This window comes from Lotus japonicus, chromosome 1, assembly GCF_012489685.1.
Source record: "Lotus japonicus ecotype B-129 chromosome 1, LjGifu_v1.2".
NCBI classification, from domain to species: domain Eukaryota; kingdom Viridiplantae; phylum Streptophyta; class Magnoliopsida; order Fabales; family Fabaceae; genus Lotus; species Lotus japonicus.
In genome coordinates, this window is record NC_080041.1 from 128527304 (window position 1) to 128553198 (window position 25895).

Consider the following 25895-nt stretch of genomic DNA (forward strand, 5'->3'; position numbering starts at 1 on the left):
GTCCCTTGCCTTGTCTTAAGTTATTCAGACATGGGCCGATTCTGGCAACATGATTATCCACTTTTTAATTTATCCCTTGTAATTTTTTTTTTTTTCATTTTTAGTCCCTTTGACAAAATTTAGAAATACCACATGTCCTACTTACTCGGAATTCTGTCTAAAGTAAAACTAAATTTAATGTCCAAAATAAAAGACTAATAGTCAAAATTTTGAATTTGACAGAAACCGAAATTTATTTTTACTTTGACCGAATTAAAAAATGAGATGAATACAAAAAAGAGTTTAAATATTTTTGTTATTAAGATGAATATACAGATCCAATTCATTGTCATTTTCACACAATGCTTGGGCAGAAAGAAAAACAAAAGCGAATAGTATACTATAATGAATAGTCCAAAACAAAAAAAATACTGGAGATTCCAGAAGGTGTAGGGGTAAGGTTTAATGAAAGGAATTAAAGAATATGCTACAATCAATGAATGAGTACGCAACGCAAGTTACGCAGCTATTAAACGCATAGGAAAAAATAATTAAAACCCTTTCTATACACTAATCCTCTATTTATTATTATCATCATCTAATCTAAATCATTTTCGCACCGTCCACAGGTGAGTTGATTGACATAAGATTAATCCTCTCGAATCTGCGAGACCACATGAGTAAGTTATCTCTCAACAAATCATTCTTCTTATACATTTTTTACGAATCAAATCGAATCCTGCGCTGCAATTATCTACCAATTGTGTTGATCGGTCTAAACCAACATATTAGGTTTTCATTTTTTCCTGCACATTCCACAACTGGCGGTCGTGAAACTTTCTCGAGAGTCGACATTGAGTAGATAGACATTTTCCAATAAAAATCATTCTTCATATAAACTGTCCGAAGATTAAATCCTGAATTAAATGTGAACCGACTTTTTGCTAGACCTTATTGGTATTCAATATTATCTAATCTAATCTTGAGACATATACTATATTGGGTTTACATATTTTCAAAATCTCTTGAAGGGAAGGGAAGAGGAAGTAACACTAACCCAAACCAAACCAACAATATTCACATTCACATTTGCATTGTCCTTGTGTTGAAGGTTACATGGTCTTTCAATTCACCTTGCCGTTTCCTTTGCCTCTCTCTGCATCTCATCTCATCTCATCTCATCAATTCCTATTCATACCCGCTTCTCTCTCTCTTCCACAATCTTCGTTACCGATTCCATTTCTTCTTCGCTACCAGGTAAACCCTTTTCTCCCTGCTATCTCAATCGTCGTCAGTGAGGGTTGTTGATGCTTAATTTGCGCTAATTTTGGTCCTATTTGCAGTTTTTCGATTACCCATTTGCTTATTAATCTCGAATTTCAACTGGGTTTTGCTTTATCACTATTGTTTTTGTTTGTTATGCTCTCTCTATTTTGTTTGTAGTTTTGAAAAATGTTAGGGCTTGAATCCCAATTTGAATTCTAAGAGCTGTGTCTTTGTATTGCTTGTGTGTGGATGATGAAAGTGGTTCATGAATCCAAGTTGTGTTGTTTTTTTCTTAATCTCTAAAATACCATTTGACCTTGTTCATTGCTTTATCCTTCATAGAATAGCACTGAGTTGCTCCATAGTGAAGATGTTTTCATGAAATTTCACTCAGAACTGGTGCTGTTCTTGGGTCAAAACTCAAAAGGAATTTTGACCCATTCACATTTGTTATACATTTTTCAAAATAGATAAAATTTAACAAAACAGAAGCCATTCATGACTAGTAGTGCAAATAATTTCATAAAGTTTCGTTCAGAACTCTTTCGAACCATCTTTGATTTCCAATTTTCCATTCACATTTTTCTCAACTTGTGTTCAAATGACGATCATATTTGCTCTCTTTCTCTCTGTCCTACGATCTGTTCTGTTGGTGTGGTCGGGTTACATCTAGCTTCTTTACATATTTTGCTAGAATGAAATATATTTGTCCTTTTACGGATCAATATTCTTTTTACATTTGTTTTTGCTTGGTAAGCATCTACATCGCGAGGGTTGACTTGAGTCATTCATGGTTTTCTCAAATGCCCTTTTACAATTTATGTGAATTAGGTGTCTCTGACATTGGTATTTTATTTCCTTATAACTTTTCCTATGCTTGTTATTGCTCTGTCATTGGAGTTGCACATTTAATTTTGGAAGTTGAATATTAGAGTAACTTACTTTGACCCTTTAGTATGCAATTTGCTATATTTTAGAATCATGGATGATGGAACATTGGCTGTGAAAAGCTAAGGTTAATGCAGCTTTGAGAGGGTTTATGTTACTGTCAATAACAGGTCAGGCATGGGAATGCAACTGTTTTGTAGTATTACCATGCGGATATGTCACAGAAAACTCTCCACCAGGGAACCAAAAGATATGAGAAGTAAAAAATGTAGAACATAAAAAGGACAAGCCTGTTTTTGGGTATTACTTAGGCATTAGTTCCTGCTGATTAGTTAACCATTATAGCATCTATCGCTCCCTACAGTTTCCCCACGCATATATTGAAATATGAAGTTAAAAGTAAAACTAGAGCATTAGGTGAGTAGAAGGGGATCAATATGAGATGATACTGGGTTGCACTCTTGTGCTCCGTCCTAATGAAGTATGAACCAGATTTTATCCTTCAATTGTCTAGATTTGGACCTGTTAAACATTCTCGCTGGGATGGTTGATGTGTATGGTTGTTTGTTTAATTATTCAGTGGGAGAGAGGTTGAGAGAGACATTATCTGTAAGTAATATGCAGTCTGAATTCTAGGATGTGATGGAGAAGGTAGATAAAATGCAAACTGATTATTGAAACTTGAAGACTTTGAGAGAACATGCGACAATTGCTGGTGTAAGAGGGTGAAGATGTGTGATATATTAGAAGACTTTTTTGGCTTTATATTAAACAGTCAGCATGTCATTGGTTGACTCTCAGGAAAGAAACTATTATGTGCAAGTGTCTATGTGGTCAACATGTCTCCTACCATTAGGTGGAGGGATGAACTACTGGTTTGGACTTTGGAATACTATGGGTCTGATGTGGCTATGTAAGACTTATTAGTTACTGTGTACCAATCATAAATTATATTCAATTGCACTGCCTATCTGCCATTCTAATGACACCATGCCTTTCAAAATAATATTGCTTCTAATATATTCATTTGATTTTCTATAATATCACAATATCATTAAATATTGCTGGATAAATGTTGTGATTGCAGGTACACCTCCCCTCACAGCTGGAAGCCAGTGGTGGAGACTCAGACAGATGAAATAGTGGTTGCAAATTTATAATGTCTGGACTGATTGAAGGACTTCCTGATGCTGTTGCAATTAGGTGCCTTGCACGTGTTCCGTTCTACCTCCACCCAAAGTTAGAACTTGTCTCTCGATCTTGGCAAGCTGCCATTCGTAGCCCTGAACTATTTAAAGCTCGGAAGGAGGTGGGCTCATCTGAGGAGCTGCTGTGTGTCTGTGCTTTTGATCCAGAGAACTTATGGCAGATGTATGATCCTCTAAGAGATCTCTGGATTACACTTCCTGTTCTTCCCTCAAAGATCAGACACCTTTCACACTTTGGTGCTGTTTCCACTGCTGGAAAGTTGTTTGTGATTGGTGGTGGAAGTGATGCTGTTGATCCTCGGACTGGTGACCAATATGGTTGTTTTGCAACCGATGAAGTATGGTCATATGACCCTGTAGTCCGGCAGTGGTCCCTTCGGGCTTCAATGCTTGTTCCCCGTTCTATGTTTGCATGCTGTGTTCTTAATGGGAAAATTGTTGTGGCTGGGGGCTTCACTAGCTGTAGAAAATCAATATCTCAAGCAGAAATGTATGACCCTGAGAAGGATGTTTGGATCCCAATGCCTGATCTTCACCGCACTCATAACTCAGCCTGTTCAGGAGTAATGATTGGTGGAAAGGTGCATGTACTGCACAAGGATATGTCAACGGTTCAAGTTTTAGACAACGCAGGTGCAGGGTGGATCGTTGAGGATTGTGGGTGGTTCCAAAGTCCAATGGCGGTTGTCCAGGATGCACTTTATGTGATGAGCCATGGACTTATCCACAAGCAGGAGAAAGACGTGAGAAAGGTTGTAGGTTCAGCATCCGAGTTTCGTAGGAGAATTGGGTTTGGAATGATTGGCCTAGGTAATGAGTTATACGTGATTGGAGGCTTCATTGGCCCTGACAGATTGAACTGGGACCTTAAGCCATTATCCGATGTTGATGTTCTCACACTTGGGAATGAGAGACCAACTTGGCGCCAGGCAGCCCCAATGACACGGTGTCGCGGTACCATTTTTGGTTGTACACTGCTGAGAATTTAGACCACCTCTCTCAATCTAGGCTCTCGTGTATTTTGTGCTCATAAGGGATTTGGATCCCTTCAACTAGACAAGGACATTTGTGTTTATTACATGCGGTGATGAGGTTAGTTTCTGTATCTGTTCTGGTTGAAGCAACACAGGCAAGGTCCACCAGAAAACAGGGACAAATAGGTGCTACTCTACCTTGCATTCTATCACTTTAGCTGTTACCATTCTCTGTTCTTTTTCTCTTTTCTTTTCTGAAGGTAGCTGAGAGGGATTATGTTCCAAAACTTCATGATCTTGTAGTTTTGTTAATATGGAAATTAAATTAGCTATTAGATGGGATTTACATTCTTTCATCTGCTAATTTATCTCTCTAATTAGTGATAGAAGGTTAGTATACTATTTAAGTTGTAAAACTTAGGGTTTGTACACCCTGCTTTTGTTATGCTTGTATTTCCCTTATAAATTCTCAAATGTTTTTGAGGTGAGAAAAGATCTTACAAGTTACAAGTATGCTGGCAAATTGAAAACGAAGTAGAGGTGAATTATGAAAGATGTTTAAAAGGAGATTTGATTGAATTGATAAAATTTAGACACACCGAATTGGAATTTTCAATATTGAAAAAATCAGGTTAATTGGTTGAGTATTATTTTAGTGGTAATTTATAAATATCTTATTATGTACAATATTAATTGAAGAAATTTGAGATTTGGTGAAAAGTTATTGAATTGAATTATTAATCAGAAATTAGTGATTTTATTTGATATAAAACTAAAGTCGCATTTGTATAGTAGAATTAGGGCTGTCCAAAAAATCATTACCGACCGAAAGCTGATGCATCTGATAAAACCGTAGCTCGAGAAATCGAATTTGAATAGCCCGTAGCCACTAATCGGTCAGTGGTGGATCTTGGTGTTTTGATGTTTTTCACCCGATAAAACCGACTATTTTTACATTAATTGAATAGAGAAGGAAAAAAGAGAAAGTTGTATTTTCAATTTAATGATAATTTTACTCATGCAAATGACGGTCAATTAATTAGTGGCGGTAAAATATAGCATTTATGGTAGTTTTTTTACCACCACCATAGGGGTGTATAAAAGGAAATTTGAAAAAAAAAAACCACGTTGCACCATTCAAATCTCTCGCCAATTTGTAGAGATGTGAAAAAAAAGTAATGATCTTCACATTTTTTTTTCCCCTTTGTTCTTTTCTCTCACCAACCAAATAGGTTGGATAACCTCTATACTCTTTAAATCTCGCCTCTTTCTCTCTCACCAAATTCTCTTCTCTAATAAAACAATGCATAAACATTCAAAATTTTCACTTCCCTTGTTCATTAAGCCTCTCTCTCTCTCTTTGCAAAATTGATAATTTTTTTTAAAATAAAGTTAAAATATGTTCTAGGTACATAGAAGTGCTAATTCATAAGTTAATATGAGAAGTTCATGAAAATAAACTCAAAACATTTTTTACATAACTAATAAATTATTCATATAAAATCTCTCAAATGTTATAATATAAACTTAAATAAATTCTTCTAAACGATTTTTATTACACATTCACACACACAAAGAAGATGGTTGAAGTAGACTAGAGCAAGAGAGCTCAGCTCACACACATTCTCACATTTTTAGCTCAAGCTTTCACTTATCTCCATGATATTTCACGTCAAAATATTGTAGTTGAATTGAAATTCATAAAAAAAAAATGAAGTTGATTATTATATATATAAACAATAAACAATTTTACATAGATATTTAACTCTTAGGATTTTTATTTATTTTTTCAGATATTTTTAAATTTAATTTTGTTCAGTGAAGTAAATGAAGAGAGACGAAGAAATCCCAATATTTACTGAAGCGCTAAACCCTAATTCAGCAGTTTGAAAAGTGCGCCATGGACGAAGAAAGGGAACCGGAATCCACCAAAGACGTTGAAGTTGCTCCGGCTCTCATCGCCGTCCACCCCGACCACCACTCCGTCGCCGTCGCCGTCGGACCGGACCTCCGCGTCTTCGACCTCATGTAAGCTCGCTCACCTTTCCCCCAAAACTCCACAATCAATTCATCCATTCACTCACACTCACCAAACTCCTCTCTGAATATCGCTACAGTGCCGGTTCTGCAGCTTCTCTAGTCGACGACTCTGTCTCCGGCGGCCAACAACAACCACCCTTCCACAAGGACAGCATCAGAGCCATTCGCTTCGCCGCCAACGGAAAACTCTTCGTCTCCGCCGGTGATGATAAAACCGTCAAGATTTGGTCTCCGCCGCAATCCTGGCGCTGCATCGCTACCGTGTAAGCAACTACCTCGCTCTAGCTCATGTGGTTTCTTTCTCAATTCTCAATTTCTCATTGATTTCTCTTGAATAGGTTATCGGAGAAGAGAGTCACTGCGGTTGCCATAAGCAATGATGGATGTTACGTGTGCTTCGCTGATAAATTCGGAGTTGTTTGGGTTGTGGATCTTGAACAACCATTAGGTGATAAGAAACCAACACCGCTTCTATCTCACTATTGCAGTATCATCACTAGCTTGGTGAGTCACCTGTTACTTTTGTTTTCTGCTCTTGTTCGTTCTGCATTGTTTTCTCTGTTTAATTTTCTGTGAAGTTGTTAATTTGTGTGTTTTCTGCAGGAGTTTTCGCCGGATGGTCGGTTTATTTTAAGTGCTGATCGAGATTTCAAAATTCGGGTAGCTAAGAATTTCCACATTCAATGAGCATTATGTATTTTGGTCCTTTTTTATTTTTTAATATCTAAAATTATGTAATTTTTGACATATGACAGGTTACTTGTTTTCCCGACAAACCGTTAAATGGAGCTCACGAGATACAAAGTTTCTGTCTTGGTCATACAGAGTAAGAATTGCTTCTGTTAATCTCATAGTGCTTACTAGGAGTTTATTTGATGTCTTGGTGAATAGCAATGAATGTTACTTGTGCATGTGCCCTTTTCATATTTCAGTGTGAACCATTTCAAATGATTTAGTTAAGATCATCTTATAAGGATTTTATTAATTACCCTGTTCTTTCTTTCTTCGTAAGCAAATAAGTGAAGCTGACATGTTTTCTGTTGAGTTGAATTTGTCTTCCTTAATTTACATTTTGACATGTATTTGTTTGCAGGTTTGTCTCCTGCCTGGCCTTTGTTCCTGCTAAGGAATGCCCTCAAAGCCTACTTCTTTCTGGCAGTGGAGATTCCACGGTCCTGATTCCTTCAATGTTTTGTGATTTACTATTCAAGCATCCTGGTTATTTCCTCCACGTGTACAATTCTCTCATTTAACTGAAAACATTTTTTTCTTTCTCTGCAGGTTCGGCTATGGGATATCTCCTCCGGAGCACTCCTAGATACTTGTGAGGTTGCAAATAAGGTATTTCTATACTTCTCAGAGGTCCAAAGAGTTCTATATCATTTTTTCTTCACTTCTTTATAAATGTATTTTGAAAATTATTGCTGGAATAGTTCTGACTTGTTAGCATAATTAAAATAAATTCTGGTCATTTCTTTAAAGTTACAATTCTCATCTCTTCATGTTGTAACACACTAACACTTGGTTAATTGGTTTTAATTTTCTTTCCTTCATCTTCTGTTTCCGAAGGCAGGACTTCTAGAATCTAATGGTAATGCGGAGGAGCTTGGCCATGCTGTTACTAATTTATGCACCACACATGATGGTTTGCTTGTTGCAGCTGCAATTCAGAGGTAAGTCTCTTGCAATTGCAATCTGCCATATTTCTCTTCAGGACAATTTAGTGTTGGTTTACTAACAAATTTTATTTGATACTGCGTAGCTTGCAAGGAATAGTATTGATGAGTTGCAATAGTTCTTCGCAAAAACTTTCCGTTATTAAGGTAATGCCTTTTGATAATACATGCTCGAAATTACCTTCCAAATTACCTTCATATTTAATTAGGATTCTTTGGTTTCTAGATATCAATTTCTCATGTCTGAAGTTATATTTCTACTTATGGCGTTATCATTATGAAGCAAAACTAACTGCTAGTCCATGGGAAAGAAAATATTGGTTTCTAAAGACTGCCATTTAAACTGACATCAACACTGCAGGTGGTTTCTTTTGCGGGAGATGGCTTTGTCCCTACCTGCCTGGGAAACATCCCTTCTACAGGGAAATTGTGGATGGTGACCGGTGTTTCTAGTTTACCTGGTTCCAATTACCCCTCTGTGGCTCGCGTCCGAGTAATTTCTGGTATTGATGGTGACCAAGAGCCTGTTGTTCTGGGAGATGATAATATACCTGGAGGTGAAAAGCTACTACAAACATTGCAAGGAACTGCATCTGTTGATGATAATGCTTTTTTGGCCGCAGCTGAAGCTGTCAAAACAGCAATGTGCAACCTATTAGTAAAAAAGCAATACCCTGCAGAGAATAGGGAATATAGGAAGAAGACCAGAAATGATAGAAAACACAAGGGGTAGCAATTTTGTCCCAATTTTTTGTTGTTGTTTATTGATATATGTAGCAACTTAGCTTCCTTAACTTCATGTGATCCATTTATTTATTTCCTGATAAACTATCTCAAAATATTAAGACCAGATTTGCGGCCAGCCTTTTTTTATGTAGTCTGAAACATCTGGTAACTATTGTTCCTGGACTGCAGTGTAGTAAAATTACATTTACTAGCGGAGAACCAGAACTCGATGTGGTATACGACTAAAACTAATACAAAAGAGTACCCGCTTGTGAGTTGTGTCTTCATTTTGGCCTTTCTATCCCCTGTTCCCTCCAAGGTTGTCTCTGTATGAGTTCCATCAACACTAAAACCTTGTTTTGGGACATTAGTTGTGGATTCAAAATACATCTTCTCATTGAATTTAGCAATTAGGGTAATTTTTTGCCTATTCTATTTCTGTGGCAATTCAGGTAGCCAACAAAACTTTTTAGGGGACCCTACATCTGAGACTTTCACTTTCATCCTTGACCGTAGGTTCTATTTAAGGCTGTAACTCCCCATTAACTATTTAAGAGGTACGGAAAAGTTGTTGAAATCGGGAAGTAGCATGTAACTTGAGCTTATAAGTCAAATATCACTCACCTTGATAAGGGCCCTTGAAATCGTGCTGCAAGTTTAGGATTAATCCTCCTTACTATGTCGCTATTGAGGTCTCAACTTTGGAAACGCCATATTCCCTTTCTTCAAGATTTTGATCAATCCTCCTTTTGAGCATTATTGGAAGCGTTTTTGCATTTTTATACCATGATTTTGGCATTATCATAATTTTCAAACAAGTTTCTAAACATGCACCAAAACCTGTTGAACTCTGGCTATCTCAGCCTCTTCCTTGTCCATTAAGTCCTACCTACTCATCCACTGTCCTGTTTATGATAATTATGCTTCACTTCACATTATCATCAAAAGTAAAAACTAGAAAGTATGAATAAACAAACAATGGTCCAACAAGGTATATAACAATTTGTAGATAGTTGGACTCTATAAACATTTAGTTGAGGATTCGATCTCTCAACGGTGTGTATGTAGAAAGGGTGTTGAGCTAAAAAATCATACATATGACTTCATTATAAGAAAAATTGAAAGCAAAAGGGAAGAAATAGAGTTAAGAATAACTTGAGGAAGTTATTATTATCATAAATTGCTAATAATAATGAAACACGAAGAAGTGAAACAAGGAGAGTTTGAGAGGCAAGAAAGGAGAAGCTAATAAATGCTTAGAATTTGCAAACATGACTTAAAATATGAGATCAAAAAGATGATATGACAGCTTCACAAATCGTGCTTCATTTTTTTGATAAACTAGACGTAACAAAAGAAAATTAAGAATGTTTCTGATGATTTACATAAATGAAGTTAAAAAAACTGATGTGAAATTGTTCATTTTTCTCTTTATCTTGGCTTTTCCTATGTCCATGCTCTTGATCTCCGATTTTTCCATCGTCTCCAATTTCTTTTCTCTTTCTCCTTGTTTTCCCGTTCTTCTCTTTTACTTTCCACCCGTATTCTCTCTCTATGATATCAACGGTTATGTTATAAAGTGAGGTGTTCTTTTCTATGTTTGCGAGCTTTTTTCACACAAATTAGAAACAAAAATAGATTCTGGTTTTGTCCTCCCTTGTACTTTTGAAGCTCCAATAATGATTGAGAAAGAAAATGTAAGATAACGGAAAAAGTAAAAAATCTAAAAAAGTTGTTTGGTAAGTCGATCATTACTTGAAATATTATATTATTAATAGATGCTTCAAGAATATAATGCCTATATTTCATTAATTTGAGAACCTAAAGCAAGTTGCATGTGATAGGATGAGAATTTTATGTTTGATGGAAGAAGTAGAAATTGCGGAATTGGATTATAAGTTATTCCATTGCATAAATGGTGATGTGGGAAAAAGAAATTAATCATCATTCATGAAATATATACCACTTGTTAAATAAAAATTGATGTTTAGCAAAGACTTAATTTTTTTTTTTGGAACGTAAGACTTAACTTAGATGACATGCCTCACATTTCATGTTGTTATGTTACTTTCCAACTTCCAAGCAAATCGCCAAACTAACTAAATTTAAAAAAATGCAAATACGAGTTGTGATTGTAAAGTATGAATTCTTTGTATTTAAAAAAAAGAAAAGAAAAATATTTTATGTTGTGTTGAATAATTATAACTTCTACATCAATGTTTGAAAAAAAGAGAAGCAAATATATACAACTTGTGAATATAATATTTTGATATCGAGTCGTAACTTACATATACGGTTTACTGATAAATAAAAAATAAAAATATATAAGGTAGGTATGAGTTACTATAAATGATATAATATCTCATGCATCCTAGATATGATTCCACTTTAACATATACCAAAAAAAAAAAATATAGAAGTTTCGGCTAACTGCGTTGTTAATTAGCTTTTAACAACTAATTTTTTGGATTATATAGCTGATTTTGGATAACTTTGTCAGCGATTAACAGTTGAATTGATTGATGATTAGTTGTTAGATGATGGATCGACTGTTTAACTGATGAATTCGATCACCTGATTTATATTTTTTGAATTAAATGATTGCTTATGTCTTGTTGAGTCAACTCTCAACATATGAACAATTGTTAATCATTGTTCAGCTATTTGCTTATTGATCGAAGACTAATCAATTCTTGACTTTTTTTAAGGCCCAAATCAGCTGACCAACTAAAAAATTCGTTAGACTATCAACCCTCCACATTTCAAGGCCCAAATCAGCATACCAATTAAAAAAAGTCCAAAACAGGTTATAGAATTCATCAGTTAACAACTATTTAACTGTTGATCCATCATCTAACAACTAATTATCAGCCGATTCAACTGTTAATTGCTGATAGAATCATCCAAAATCAGCTGCGCAAAACTAAAGAAAACAAAACCTATGAATGCGATATATATAGAAAAATGGATTTTTTTTCTAAGGTATAGGAGTACTTAAAAAATGGCGTTGCTCCAGTACCCATTAAAAATATGAGGGCATAGTACATTTTAGTTACCATACAAAACACTAAATTTTAAATTTAGAAAAAAAAATATTGTAAAAAAAAAGTATGACTATAAAAGTATGGAATCCTTCACTTTTAAAGGGGTAAACAAAGAAATTGCCATTAAAAATATATGGGAATTTGGGTTGAGATATAGGAAAATGTGTGATTTTCATTAATAAGATATAATTAAGGGCCCGTTTGGTACGCTGTATTGTATAAGGCCTGATGGCTGATAGTATAAGGCCTGATTGTATGAGGCCTGATAGGATATGGCCTGATATATTTTTAATACTATACACCGTTTGGCCTTACACTGTATAATTTGATGGCAACACTGGTGGTGGCGGCGGTAGTGGCAGTGACAGAGGTGGTATATGGTGGTGTTGGTAGCTGCGGTGGTGGAGGGTGGGGGCGGCGTAAGTGGTGGTATGAAGGTAGCAACGATGGAGGCAATGGTGGCGGCGACAGTGGTTGTGGTGGCAGCAACGTTGGTGGCAGTAGTGGCGGAGGGTGGTGGTAGTGGTGATAACAATGACTAAAACGTGGAGGTTGTGGCAGCGACGGTGGTGGTGGTGGTGGTGGCAACGACGGTGGCGGCGGTAGTGGTGGCGACGGCGGTGGTGGAGGGTGGTTGTGATGGTGGAGGGTGATTGTGGCAGCGACAATAGTGGTGGTCGTGGCGGCAACGGTGGTGGTAGTGGTGGCAGTAGTGGCGGCGATGATGATGGAGGGTGGTGGTAGTGGCGATAATGATGACTAGATCGTGGTGGTGGTGGCGACAATGGCGGTGGTGGTGGTGGTGGCGACGGTGGTGGTTGTGGTGGCAGCAACAGTGATGATGGTGCTGGCGACAGTGACGGTGGTGGTGGTGGTAGTGGTGGAGGCGGTGGTGGTGGAGGGTGATTGTGGTGGCGGTTGATTAAATATATCGAAGTAGTTTATACACTGCACTCTTATCATGCATGCCTTATCCATCATCTATCGGGTAGATTAAATAATCCATCATTTTGATGTATAAGAGGAGATTGATGTATAAGCTTATACAATACAATGTGAGCACCAAACAATGGATAAGCTCATAATGTATTGTATAAACTTATACTATTATGCCAAATACGGTGTACCAAACGAGCCATAATATTATATTGACGATGTGAATAAAAGAGAAAATGAGATATATATTTTCTCTTTTATGTTATTGGTCATCACCTTTAATTAGATGATCTTCCTCGAGCGGATGGTAGCTGGAACCCGGTGTTTGGCCACATGGGATATACAACGATGGCCTGCAATAAGGATGGTGAATGGGTCTTGGGGATTTCAATGAGCTTGGGGTTTGACATTGCATTCACGATCTTAATTCAGGCTATTATAGTGTGGTTTGTTTTTCTGATTGTCTCAGTGTGATTAGTGCTCTTGAGGAAAATGCTGACATCATAACTTTTTGAGCTAGAGAAGTTCTTCAGCGAGTTTGAAATATGGTGCTGAGGTTCTCTAGAATAATACAACGAAATGTTTGACACGTCTCATGAGTGTGGCAGGTGCTCAGTAACAAGTCTGGAGGCGACCCTCTTCCTTGATTTATACATCTTTGAACTTGGACATTGTTAGTTAGTTTTGGTTTATAGCCGTTAATTTTCCTCTTGTAAAAAAATATTTTTTTTATAATTTACTAGCTCTAAATATTTTAAAAAGTAGACTCCCATACTCGATCAATGCACCAAAAAAATATATAAAAGTAAAAAATATAAATAGAAATAAAGTGTTGGTCGCTGTTAATTGGATCGAAATTCATAATAGTGTGCAGATGTAGATATATGCTAAAGGGAATTGTTATTTAGACCCCTCCCACATTTATTCCAACCCCCTTAAAGTGTAAAAAATACTAAAATGCCCTTAATGAAAAAATTATAAAAATTCCTCACCCCTCCACACATTCTCTCTCCTCTCACCTCTTTTCTCTTTCCTCCACCACCACCACCACCACTGTCACCAACACCGTCACCATCACTGTCACCATCACCACCACAACAATAACCTTCATCCTCTCTCTCTCTCTCTCTCTCTCTCTCTCTCTCTCTCTCTCTCTCTCTCTCTCTCTCTCTCTCTCTCTCTCTCTCTCTCTCTCTCTCTCTCTCTCTCTCTCTCTCTCTCTCTACTTATCGCACTTTGAAAGTGTGACCCTAACGCACTTTCAAAGTGAGACACTGAGACATGTGTCTCACTTTCAAACTGTGTGAGGTGTGATATGGGTCGCACTTTCAAAGTGCGTTTGACAGGAGTATTTTTAAATTTCTGCAATTGTTTTGGGTACAAATAGATGTTGGGGGATGTTGGAATCTGAATAACAATTCTCTATGCTAAAGTATATCAAGAATATGAAATGACTGATATATTGAAACGAAATCGATAATTATTGAATAGTTCATATATAACAATATTATTATGTAAATATATAAGAATAAGATGCAGAAAAATGATGGCTAATATTTTCGCATATGCTAATGATTAATAACATAGGCAACATGATGATTTATTAATTGGGTCCCTGTCGCTAACCTAACCACCCCCATGGCCATAAGTCTGAAGGAGCAACTGCACCATGCACACACGTTTCAAATAATAATTGTTTTGTTTGATTGTGAAAGATATTCCTATTCAGATAATGGAGAATGGCACAATCTTGAATGATTGTTTGGATAAATGAAGATGTGGCTCATCTCTAGTCTCTACTGTAAATAGGAAGAGTGAAAAGACAGTAATGGGAAAGGAGAGGGTGAAAAGATCACATGATGCGTAGAGTAATAACAAGATTGATCTTTTCTTATTTATGAACCAAAAATTTGAGTGAATACTCGATTTTCTTCATGAAAATGTGAGTGTCGTCGTCGACTCGTCGGGTAAATTAGTCTATAAATTAAAGAAATATTTTTTTGCGGTTTCTAACTGTAGAAGATATCAATCACTCATCATTCTTCCACTCAAATGTTAATGTTGAAGGTGGTGCGACTAATTAAGTGTCACTTTGAGAGTTATATTTTTTTTTTATACCTGTAGCACTTTGCTTACCTTCTAAGAGTTATGAAGTTTGGATTGAGAACCGATAGTGGAAATTTTGATTTCCCTTCTTTTCTTTTTAGTTTATGATATGAACGAGTCGCACATACACCCTAGTACAAGTTCCTCGGCGCTGAGGGCATCCCGAAGAGCGGGGGTTTTGGTGACATTTCGAATTGGCTGTTGACTTGCTTATAGGGTTAATTAACACTCCCTACTAGGGGTGTTCGCGGATTGGATTGGATCGGTTTTGAGGAGAAAAATCATCCGATCCGATCCGATCCGATCTAATCGGTTTTATGATTTTGTCATCCAATGAATTTTTTACTAAATTCAAATCCGAACCAATCCGATCCAATCTATAGCGGTTTGGATTGGATTGGATTGTTCGGTTTTTGTTTCACTTTTTTATACTTTGAAATTGTGTTGTATAAATTTTAAAAATATATAATATATGATAAATACAATGATACATAATTTATAACATTAATATAACATTCATAAATTATTATAACATAGTCAACATATTTTAAAATTATGATTATAATTGTTTACTTTGATGCATGTATATAGTAAACTTTGATGCATGTGTGATATAATCAATATATATACAATAAATATGTACTATGTAAGTGTAAATGGAATGATATATGTATAACTAAAAGTATACATATTTATGAATGTTCGAGTTGGATTGGATTGGTTCGGTTTTGGAAATCAAATCCGAAATTCGATCCGATCCAATAAATAATTTTGGTTTTTTCAATTTTCAGTCCGTTCGGTTTTCGGTTTGATTGGATTTCGGTTTTTTTGGATCGATTTGTCGATTTTGTTTGGATTGGTTCGGTTATGAACACCCCTGCTCCCTACCAACATTTTGACTATCAATTTGTGCCCGCAATCATTTTAAAGAGAATGAAAACCTTAGAGGAGAAGAGGCCCACCCCCGAATCTTAATTTCTTCAATTTGAAACTCGATTTCGTAAATTCTTCATATCTCAGTCCGCATTTATATCTTAATATATGTGATGATCGGTGAGGAGTTAAACTACGTGTTCTACATATCCCAAGCGAACTAAACAAGTAATGGCAGTGGAAACTCCTCAGTCAATGAATAGCAATGAAAATGCAGTAGTGAGATTCTTAAGAACTCGTAGGAACACATAAAGAGTTTTCTATAATTGTTATCTACCAAAAGGTAAATACTTGACTCTTGTCTATTATGTAGTTTATGTAGTTGTTATATAATGAACTTTGATTCAAGGTGCCCACTAGGGTGGGGAAGTTTCAAAATGGTCCACCGGTGGACCAAGGGTTATAATAGTAATTTACAAAATAAAAATATAAAAAAAAACCTCTCTCCTCAGTCCCCACTCACCTCAAACACGGCCGCACCACCGCTAGGACAAGTTCAACAGCTAACACCAAGCACAGAAAGACAGAAACAATGTAACATCATCTTCTTCCTCATCATCATCTTCAACACCATCTTCATCTCAACAAAAACAAAGAAATCCAGAAACTAAACTCTCTTCTCTTATTTTGATTCACTTCATTCACCACTCCACCATCCAACCCTTACTGGAAAGAGAGATGATGGCATGCGAAAACATTTGTCGAGGTAGGAAAGTTGAAGAAATGGTCCCAAGCAGATTGGGCAACAGCTACTAGAATCGCATTTGCTGCTGTGTCATCTTCCATCCTTTCAAGCTCGTTGCTTATGCTGCAAAATTGGCAATGTTTGGATCGACGGTGCAAGGAGATTGAACAAGTAGAATGGATTCAACCAGAACAAATATTTAAAGGATCATAGCTTTCTTCCAATCAACATTTATGCTATATCCACAAATTAACCTCAGAAATTTACATTATGATGAAATTGAAAATTAACATATACAGTATCAAATGTATGAACCTAAACAGCGGTACAGAGTATAATCAAGATAGATAGTATACGAGTTTTGAAAATCAAAGGGGACTTTGTGTGGTTTGTCTAAGTGGTGATAATCATCTTCACCCCCAAATTCTGATCAGATCCAAAAAGCTGCAAACTTCATGACAAATTGAACCCAGTAAACTTCAACGATGAGGTAATTTTCACAATGAGAGCTTTCAACCCATCCTATTCAAATTTTCACAACGTTTATGCCCTTTTTACTTCTATTTCATCTCCACCATTAATCTAAGGAATATTCTAAGAATATTTGATCTAATGGTGTTTGATTATTGGTCCATGGGTGGACCATTTTGAAACTTCCCCACCTTAGTGGGCACCTTGATTTAATCACACTTCTTCATTTTCTATTTATATTTTCTTTTTTTTTAATTATATCACTCATCATATCTTGTATTTTATCTATTTTTTTCTTATATCTCTTCTCTTTCCAATTATTTCCACTTTAAAGAGTGTGTGAGTGAAATTTTATCCTAAGCGATATATGATGTGATATGATATATATGAAGAGAAAAATAGAGGTATTCAATAAAGAAAAATAGAAAGGTGTTGTTGTTACTATGTACATGAATCCGGACCCATCTTATCTTATTTATGATGATGTCATAACAGTACCAAACAGTGAGAGTAAAAATAAAATAATTGCATATACAGATATCAAATTAAATCTCTTTATATTAAGCAATATAAAAAAAATATCTTATATGGAGACAAAAATATATTGACATGTAAAGTAATAACGTTTGATTTTCATGCACACGATTCCTTTGCTTATCCTCCATTTAAACACTTAACTGGCATATGAATCCAAACACGTTTCTCTCTCTCTCCCACAACTCAAAGCTTCTTTCCTTTTCTTCTTTGCTTGATTGCTCAATGCCTCTATAAACAGTTGCATACTTTGGAAGGTTAGAACTTAGAACAGAAACGAAAAACAGAATAAATTAGTGATAGGATGGAAGAGGGTGAAGTTGCACTTCCTTGGTAACAAAAACCAAACCAAGCAAAGTAGTTCAATTTTGAAGTGGAATACCAAAACTGATTACATCTCTTTTTGAACGCCAACAGTGCATAGCAGATCAAGTTTCAATGGCAAAGCTGCTACTAATCACATGTCTTTCTTTACTTTTTCTGATTCAAGAGAATTGAAAAAGGACCAGGTGCCAAATTCATTTTATCTGAAAGTTTCAGAGAGATTCTCTCTGTTAGATCAGGAAAAAGGACCTTGCTTCTGAATCACAAAAGTGTTTATGAAAATAGCAACCTGCATCTACCAGAGTGGTTTGTTTGAAATACCACTTTTCTAGTCTATAGCTATTTTGGGTGAGTCTTTACTTTTTACTCCCTCATCATGTTTATTCTTCTGCATCATTTGTAGTTGTAGTATTCACTATTTTTTCCTAGTCAGTTTCAACACAGATTAAACAACACTTATTGAAATTTATCTACTAGAAAAAATACCAAATAAACTTCAGCATGTGTTCTTTGGTAGGCATCTAAGCAGACTCTAATTACTCATTTGGTTTACCTGCTAATTTTTCTTTTGGGATCACAGAAGCTAGAGGGTCCTTATGCTGCTGAGGAACAGATCAAGGGCAGTGACCAAGCCACCTTTGATGGCTGATCACAGTTCCAACCCTTCTCCCAATCAAAATTGTGCTAAAACCATTCCATCTCTATTTGGCTCACCAAAGTTTAGAGACTTCACCAACAAGTGTCTCTCTGCAGGAACTGATGCTTTGAGAAGCCCAACTTCAATTCTTGACACCAGATCCTTTATACCCTCTTTTGGTTTTGGAAATCCATTCTCACATGACAAAAGTACCCAAACTTTTCCCCTCAAAACCTCAGAAACCAGAAGCTCCATGGTCTCAAAAGGCATTGGCCTTGCTCTTGTGGGTGATTTCAAAGATGAGCTAGTTGATGAGAAAAATTCTGCTGAACCCATCAAAGGAAGTGTCTTTCTTGGAAAGCAGCTCAGAGTGAAAATCCCACCCCTGGAATATCCTTCATCATTCTCTCCATCCAAATCTCAAACTCATGGTGGTCATGATTTTGGAACCAAAACCAAGGCCTCACAACAAAACACTGCAACTCAGGATTCTCCAAGTGTAGTTGTTACCAGTGTTCTGTCTCTGAGTGAGATGGAGCTTTCTGAGGAATACACATGTGTGATATCCCATGGACCTACCCCAAGAACCACCCACATATTCAACAATTCCATTGTGGAGAGTTACTATTCTCTGCCCCCAGACTCTCCCTCTTCTTCTTCTTCTGTGAACTTCCTCAGCTTCTGTTACACTTGCAAGAAACATCTTGAGCAGACAAAAGACATCTTTATTTATGGGTGAGTACCTTTTCCTAGTTCCTACCTTTGCAATTTGCATTGTGGATATTTGAGACTTCCTAAAGCACAAGACAACAAAAAAACTTTGAAGTACTCCATGTTCTGTTTATCACTATCCCAATTTGGACACTATTTTTTATTCTTTTCAATATGTGTAAGTTGTTAACTAGTGAGATTTCTTTATTTTGCAGAGGAGAGAAAGCTTTCTGCAGTAGAGAATGCCGCCACAGAGAAATGGTGTTAGATGGTGTAGAATGTTTAGATTTTGAAATTAATGACTATTTTTGACGTCAGTGTCCCTTCACTTGCGTGCTTTACATGCACCATGGCTGCAACGTACGTTTGCATTTTGATGAGGATAATAACCAGAAACGCAGAAAGTCAAATCAAAGTTTTCCATTCTTGGTTATGATATCATGACTTTGTAGAATATTTCGTTGTAATCAGTATGGTCTTTTTTGTATTTTTTCTCTTTTTGAAGTCTATTTTGTTTTTAGTATGTTTGGATCAGCTTGTTTTTCGTTTTTGATTGCGGTCCACAACGGCAGTTGCAGTCGCAAAGTAATTGAGTTTGGAGTCCCCATATTAGCATTGCAACCGCAATTAGAGTTGATGCAGTCGCATTTGTCGCGAGCTTTTTCCTATAATTGACTCTGGCTGTTCCAAACTTGTAACTTTTTTTTCTCCTCTTCCCTGCAAATAGAGATAAGAGAGGATGTAGAGTTCATTATTCCAAGTGATGACTACAAATTTGATTGCTTCTGGTTTTGGTCCCCATTGTTTTCGGGTGAAGTGAGTGTGATTGAAAGGAGTGCTTTTCTTTTTTTCTTTCTTCTCTGAGTTGATGATAATGATGGTGTTGCTTATTGGTGTAGATGGGGACCGGTTAATTATTTCTCATCAAAGATTCCCTCACTGCATCATGTACTCTATTATTATCCTTGGCCTTGCTCGGTTGAGAAAAGAATTCAGCAAAATCATTATAATACTCTAAAAACTGATAATGACAGAAAAATATACATTTGTTAAAGGTCCTTTTCCTTACCCATTACACCATTATCCAATTATTTGAATATTCAGGTTATGCTTAGAAACTTTGATACGTATAATAATAGAGATAGAGAATCCTCAAAATTTCAAACCTTGGGTTAAAAGCGATTTGTGATTAATTCTATCACCAAAATTCTTATTCCACGTCCTTACAACTTAGTCCTAATCCATTACAAAAATAATTGATGAATAAACTAACTAATTTGTGGCGGTTAAAAACGGCTAAATTGCAAATGTTGTTAGTGTTCGTCAAAAGCAAAGTACTCAAATGACGACCCTATCCATTACAGTAATGCCAACAAACTAGGTACGTGTTCTGATCAGACATATGTTGGTAACAAAAAGGTATAGAATAACTGGAATCATCATTAAAAGGAACAAGCAGAAGTAAATGGACTTGAAAAGCCAAAAGATTTATGTATCAAAAAGAAAAAAAGCCAAAGTGTTATTGTAAAAGTGCCTCTACATTGTGACAAGCCTTATAGTGCGCTCCTTTCCTTTCTCTCTTGCACACATCTGGCCCAACAATGATATATACACACCTCCTTTTTTAAACACTTCATTTCCACATATTTTTATCTCTATCTCTCTCCTCTTATCACTTATCACATCTTATACTTTCTCTCTCTTACTTTTTTCATTTCTTCCTATCTCTCTCCTCCTCCACCTCATTCCACCTCATTTTTGAGGTGTCAACAAATGATTATCCCATCTGGCCATCTGGGCATGATAGATGATTATAAATCATTTACACAATTCTAGTAACTATAGTTTTGGGTAGGGGTGTACAAGGGACATGTTGGGACGGGTTTTGGTTAACCCTAACCCGGCCCTAAATATTGATCGGGCCAATTCATAGACCCTAACCTGGCCCTAAACCGGAAGCAACCCGACATTATGCGGGTCCAATTTGGGACGGGTCTATGTAGGACGGGACCGGGTTGGCCCGAGGGACAATAAGTTTAAGACTATTTGATACTAATTGTAAGATTTAAAGATAACAACATACTAAAAGAGTTATAAGTTGAAACCATTTTTTAGAAGAAATAACTTGAAATGATCCAATTCTTTCATAATCTATTGCACTTGAGAGGTTTACATTTTGTTTGATCATTTCTTCACTTGTCTCACATATGCATAATACACACATGATTTTCTCTTGTTAGAGCATGAAAGTGTCCATAGTTTGACCAACGTTTATTTAATTCATAAGGTAAATGTTAAACATTTTAATTTCATCTACATGGTAAGATAAATTTGAGCATCATGTATCACATTTTTATCATTATAACAAATTAAAATTTTATAAAATATATATGTGGGACGGGCCGGGTGACCCGAGTGTCAACCCGAACCCGACCCTACCCGAAGTCGGGTAACTCAATGATCAACCCGAACCCGGTCTCTTTTAATGATCGAGCCGGGTTGAACCCGACCCTAAAAGCTTGGGTCGGGACGGGTTGGCGGGTAAGGCCGGGTCTTGTACACCCCTAGTTTTGGGGATGAAGGGCTAAAAAGGTTCCAAATTAACATTTTACAATTTCTATCACATTACATCTAGTACCACTTGTCTTTTTCCTATTTATCTAAGGTTGAAGTGGAAAAAAACGTCGGGAAAGCATTATTTTATGCTATATAAGTTATGGGTATGATTAGAACAGTCTCTCAATCTTCAATGATGGTATGTGGTTCAAAATAAATTTTCTAGCATAGTGGAGCAATGTTAGACATAGCGGGGTAAATATCTTCTAATGCACTTGAAAGTTTCGCGTACAAGCAAAGAGAGAAAAATTCAAATTATTGAGATAGAAAATGCATAAAATTTATGTAATTTAATGATCAAACTTGTATTTATGAAGCACAATATGACTAGTAATTGAGGCGTTGAAGCTTTAGTGAAGTCTTTGTGGAAGACTTTTGTTCAGACCTGAGAATCAGAGCATATAATCTCCCTTAGTCGTGACGGTGGATCACCGCGGAATGAGGCAGTTGTTGCATGAGGTCAAGGCGGAGCTCCAGGATTCACGGTGAGGAGGTACTCGTAGAAGCTCAAGTCGGTGCAAGTGTTGGGAGAGAATCTTAGAGTCTCAGTTAAAACTCAAGTGTAAATGCTAAGAATGAATAACATGTTATGTAAATGAACGATACAACTTGTATTTATAGGCTTGGAGCTCATGGTATAAGATGGACTTCTGAGCGAGCAAATGATGTTTGGTCGATTTGTCTCAGTTCATTGTGTCATGGTCTTCAGGTGAGCGAGCAAACATTGGGCGAACATGGTGATTCTTCTTGGGTCATTGAATTCGGCCTTATGGCGATTGCTTCTATGCATGCCCTTTTGGTCGGCTAATGTCATCATGTCAGGTGGATTAGAAGCCGATCGGAGAAACTTCCAATATAGTTGGCCATGCTTGGACAACCTTTAACTACCTAATGTTTGTGTGGGTTTTGTTTTACTAGCTACTGGACGAGATAAATCTTGATTCGGGCGTTCTGAATAGCCAAAACGACATTTGCTTCGTTGAGTCCTTTGGAAAATCTAGGACTATGTTGAATCAGATAGCAATTTAAACCGGTCAGAACATTGACAAAAAAAACCTACTAAAATTAGATGTTTCTGACTGAAATATGACTATGTATTGACAATTGAAATACAAATGGTGATAAAGCAAATGGCAAACAAGATTAGGTGGTTTTCTTGGAGAAATCGTGCAATGTCAAAGCAAATGTAAACAACTAGCAACCTTAAATTGGTCACTCTGTTGCTTGCTGGCCTGGTTAACCATTAATAGAAGAGAAATAGGGCTTTTGTACCCAAATAGTATAGTTTATTTTGGAAATTACAGCTTTGGGGTACTTTTTTTTTTATTTACCAAACTAGTATAAATCGCCACTGTCAGTGGCGATTCTATTTATTTTTTTTTTACTTTTTTAAAGAATCGCCAATGCTATTGGCGTTTTTTTTTTTTTTTTCGTTTTCTAAATAAATCGCCAACCATGTTGGCGTTTTCTTTTCTTTTTAAATTTTTTTTTTCTTAAAATCGCCAACATAGTTGGCGTTTTATTTTTTTAATTTTTTTTTATTTTTCTTTAAAATCGCCAACACAGTTAGCATTTTCTTATTGTTCCTTTTATTTATTTTTTTCTTAAAATCGCCAACCCAGTTGGCGTTTTCTACCTTTTGTTTTTTCCTCCAATATTTTTCAAATCGCCAATCATGTTGGCTTTTTATTTTATATTTTTTTAATATATTAAGACCCTATAAATATGCACCTTCATAAGCATATTGTTACACAACAAATACATACAAATGTTTGGATTGAACACTTGAGCTCCTTCTGTTTACTAGAAGATTTCTTGAGTTGTTTCTTAAATTTTCAAGGTAAAATTGTGACTTTTGTTTATACATAGTTGTCTTAGCTTTACTCTAATTCTCATTTATATTTATAAAAATATTCATATGGTCTTTTAAAATTTGCAGATGTCAAATAATTTCATTGGTGGTTCAGGTGTTTCTGATAATACTTTAATTAGGGATAATGTGTCTGATTTTAGTGAAGAAGAGGATAATATAAATGAGGAATGTGAAGGGGAACCTTCAAATGATGTCACGTTATACACAAGAAAGGGCAAATGGTAGCCAAAAGTGAGTAATAACATAAAATTGTGTGTGAGTATCAATTGATTAAATATCATTCTAATTACTATTTTAAAAAAAAATTAAAAAAACAAAAAAGAAGAAAAAGCCAACTGTGTTGGCGATTTTAAGAAAAATAAATAAAATAAAAAATAAGAAAACGCCAACTGCGTTGGCGATTTTAAGGAAAAAAAAATTAAAAAAAAGAAAAGAAAACGCCAACATGGTTGGCGATTTATTTAATAAACGAAAAAAAACAAAAACAAAAACGCCAATAGCATTGGCCATTCTTTAAAAAAGTAAAAAAAAAAAAAATAGAATCATCACTGACAGTGGCGATTTATACTAGTTTGATAAATAAAAAAAAAAATACCCCAAAGCTGTAATTTCCAAAATAAACTATACCATTTAGGAACAAAAGCCCATCCGAGAAATAGACAGTCTAGATATGCAGGGTTCATTGGCTGGCCCGTTTGAAAGAAAACCGAAGCACACAAGAAAGTGAATTGGGACCCGAAGAACAAAAAAAGGGCTCGTGCTTATAGGCTAAGATGCTCAGTGAATGATAATAAAAAAACAAAACAGAAGTAAAGGGGACGTTGAAGATGGTGACCCCTCCTTTGGCATTATTCATATTCAATGTTCTGTTCTGACTGATTGATGAGAAATGCACACCAGTTTGACATGTTTCAGATAACTATCTATGTAAACAAGATAAACTCAAAGGCTAGCTAGCCAGCCATTTCACCAAACGGGGTGGAAATTCATTGCTATAAGACAACAAAAATCATATATCATTCACAGTTTTATTCCATATTTGATGTGTATAAAAAAATGTTTTTTCTACCATGGATAAATAAAAACATAATTCAAAATAAATTCTCTACAAATTAATTTTTCACATATTATAAAGAACATGAAAACATATTCATATGTGAACTAAATTTTAACATAGTCTAGAATGTTTAAAAAACTAAACAGAATGAAAGATAAAGTGAGAAAGCGGTATTTATTAATGTATAGGTGGAATCTTTTTTCAGTGTTGTGCTGGTTTTATTAGGTTGAGAATTTCTCTATAGTAAATTCTCCAAGTTGAAATTTTGTGTTTATTTTTTGGAAAATACTTACAACCATGACACTTTTTACTGCACGACACGCACAACATACCAACTTTCACTAGTTTCAGTTTTACAGGTAATTAATTTTGTTTTAATTATACTATTTGAAGATTTGATTTGCTTTGAATTTAACTTGGTCGTACGAAGTTGTGCGGTCCCTAGTCGTATAACATAGCAATGCTCTTATCTTTTTCTTCATGTGTATTAAATATGTAGACTCTTCGATTCAAACCCATCATAAATATCATTTATGATCATGCGAGCACTTGTAATGAGAGAATTAGTCATTTCTGTCGACGGTAAATATTGTAAACTTAATAATATATATATATATATATATATATATATATGGAGCATATCAGGTGAGAGGAGTGGTTTATAGTGAGAGGTGAGAATGTGCAATAATAGCTATCAGATCAACATCAACGGTGAGGATAAATTCGCAACTTAAGTCTGCACGTGCCTGCTAATTCGCAACCTCACGCGCCCCTTTCCCCCTTGTTCTCCAGTGCGAATGAAGATTTCCTCTCATCTTTGTTCTCGCTCATCTCTCTCTCCACAACTGCAACCTTTTCTCTCTTCCACCCATGAATTTGAAAAGCATCATGATCCAAAAATTAATTTCTGCACACTTTATTCATAATTAATTTCTACACATTAGACCTTGACCTTCCATATCCCTACAAAAAATGATTCATCCTCAACATTAATAGATCTGTAGTGTACGCATCAGATTTTTAGTGTTTCATGGAATCCTCTTTGCTAATCCATGACCTGTTTGGTTGAGAACGTTAGTGGCATATTTGATTTGATTTCCATCCCTGATACGGCAACAAGATTTAGAGATGAGCGAAGAAATTAAGGATTTTATTGAGAAAATTATTTAATTGTCAATATTTGATATAAATATATATATGCCGTGGAAACT

The 25895-nt window shown here is 35.8% G+C and overlaps 3 protein-coding genes across 3 annotated transcripts; all 3 read left to right on the plus strand.

Moving 5' to 3' along the window:
- The first annotated feature begins 984 nt into the window (after nt 1-984).
- Nucleotides 985-4825, plus strand: LOC130730606 (F-box/kelch-repeat protein SKIP30). The gene is made up of 2 exons (XM_057582659.1): nt 985-1236; nt 3221-4825. Exon 2 carries the CDS (start codon nt 3293-3295, stop codon nt 4328-4330), a length of 1038 nt encoding a protein of 345 aa, XP_057438642.1. The 5' UTR covers nt 985-1236; nt 3221-3292; the 3' UTR covers nt 4331-4825.
- Nucleotides 4826-6161: 1336 nt separating this feature from the next.
- On the plus strand, nt 6162-8893 carry LOC130730607 (uncharacterized). Its single transcript, XM_057582660.1, has 10 exons — nt 6162-6343; nt 6433-6618; nt 6694-6859; nt 6959-7015; nt 7111-7181; nt 7449-7527; nt 7637-7696; nt 7925-8028; nt 8118-8178; nt 8393-8893. The coding sequence occupies exons 1-10, from the start codon at nt 6216-6218 to the stop codon at nt 8762-8764; spliced, it is 1284 nt and encodes a 427-aa protein (XP_057438643.1). The 5' UTR covers nt 6162-6215; the 3' UTR covers nt 8765-8893.
- Nucleotides 8894-17591: 8698 nt separating this feature from the next.
- Nucleotides 17592-19898, plus strand: LOC130730608 (protein MARD1). Its single transcript, XM_057582661.1, has 3 exons — nt 17592-18138; nt 18371-19162; nt 19354-19898. Exons 2-3 carry the CDS (start codon nt 18387-18389, stop codon nt 19448-19450), a joined length of 873 nt encoding a protein of 290 aa, XP_057438644.1. The 5' UTR covers nt 17592-18138; nt 18371-18386; the 3' UTR covers nt 19451-19898.
- Nucleotides 19899-25895: the final 5997 nt, after the last annotated feature.

Bases quoted from the DNA above. Each gene is read 5' to 3' on its own strand.
- LOC130730606 (XM_057582659.1), top strand. From the start codon at position 3,293: ATGTCTGGACTGATTGAAGGACTTCCTGATGCTGTTGCAATTAGGTGC.
- LOC130730607 (XM_057582660.1), top strand. From the start codon at position 6,216: ATGGACGAAGAAAGGGAACCGGAATCCACCAAAGACGTTGAAGTTGCT. The intron at 7,528-7,636 runs GTCCTGATTCCT...CTTTCTCTGCAG, and splicing joins CTGGCAGTGGAGATTCCACG to GTTCGGCTATGGGATATCTC. The intron at 7,697-7,924 runs GTATTTCTATAC...CTGTTTCCGAAG, and splicing joins CTTGTGAGGTTGCAAATAAG to GCAGGACTTCTAGAATCTAA.
- LOC130730608 (XM_057582661.1), top strand. From the start codon at position 18,387: ATGCTGCTGAGGAACAGATCAAGGGCAGTGACCAAGCCACCTTTGATG. The intron at 19,163-19,353 runs GTGAGTACCTTT...TTTATTTTGCAG, and splicing joins AAAGACATCTTTATTTATGG to AGGAGAGAAAGCTTTCTGCA.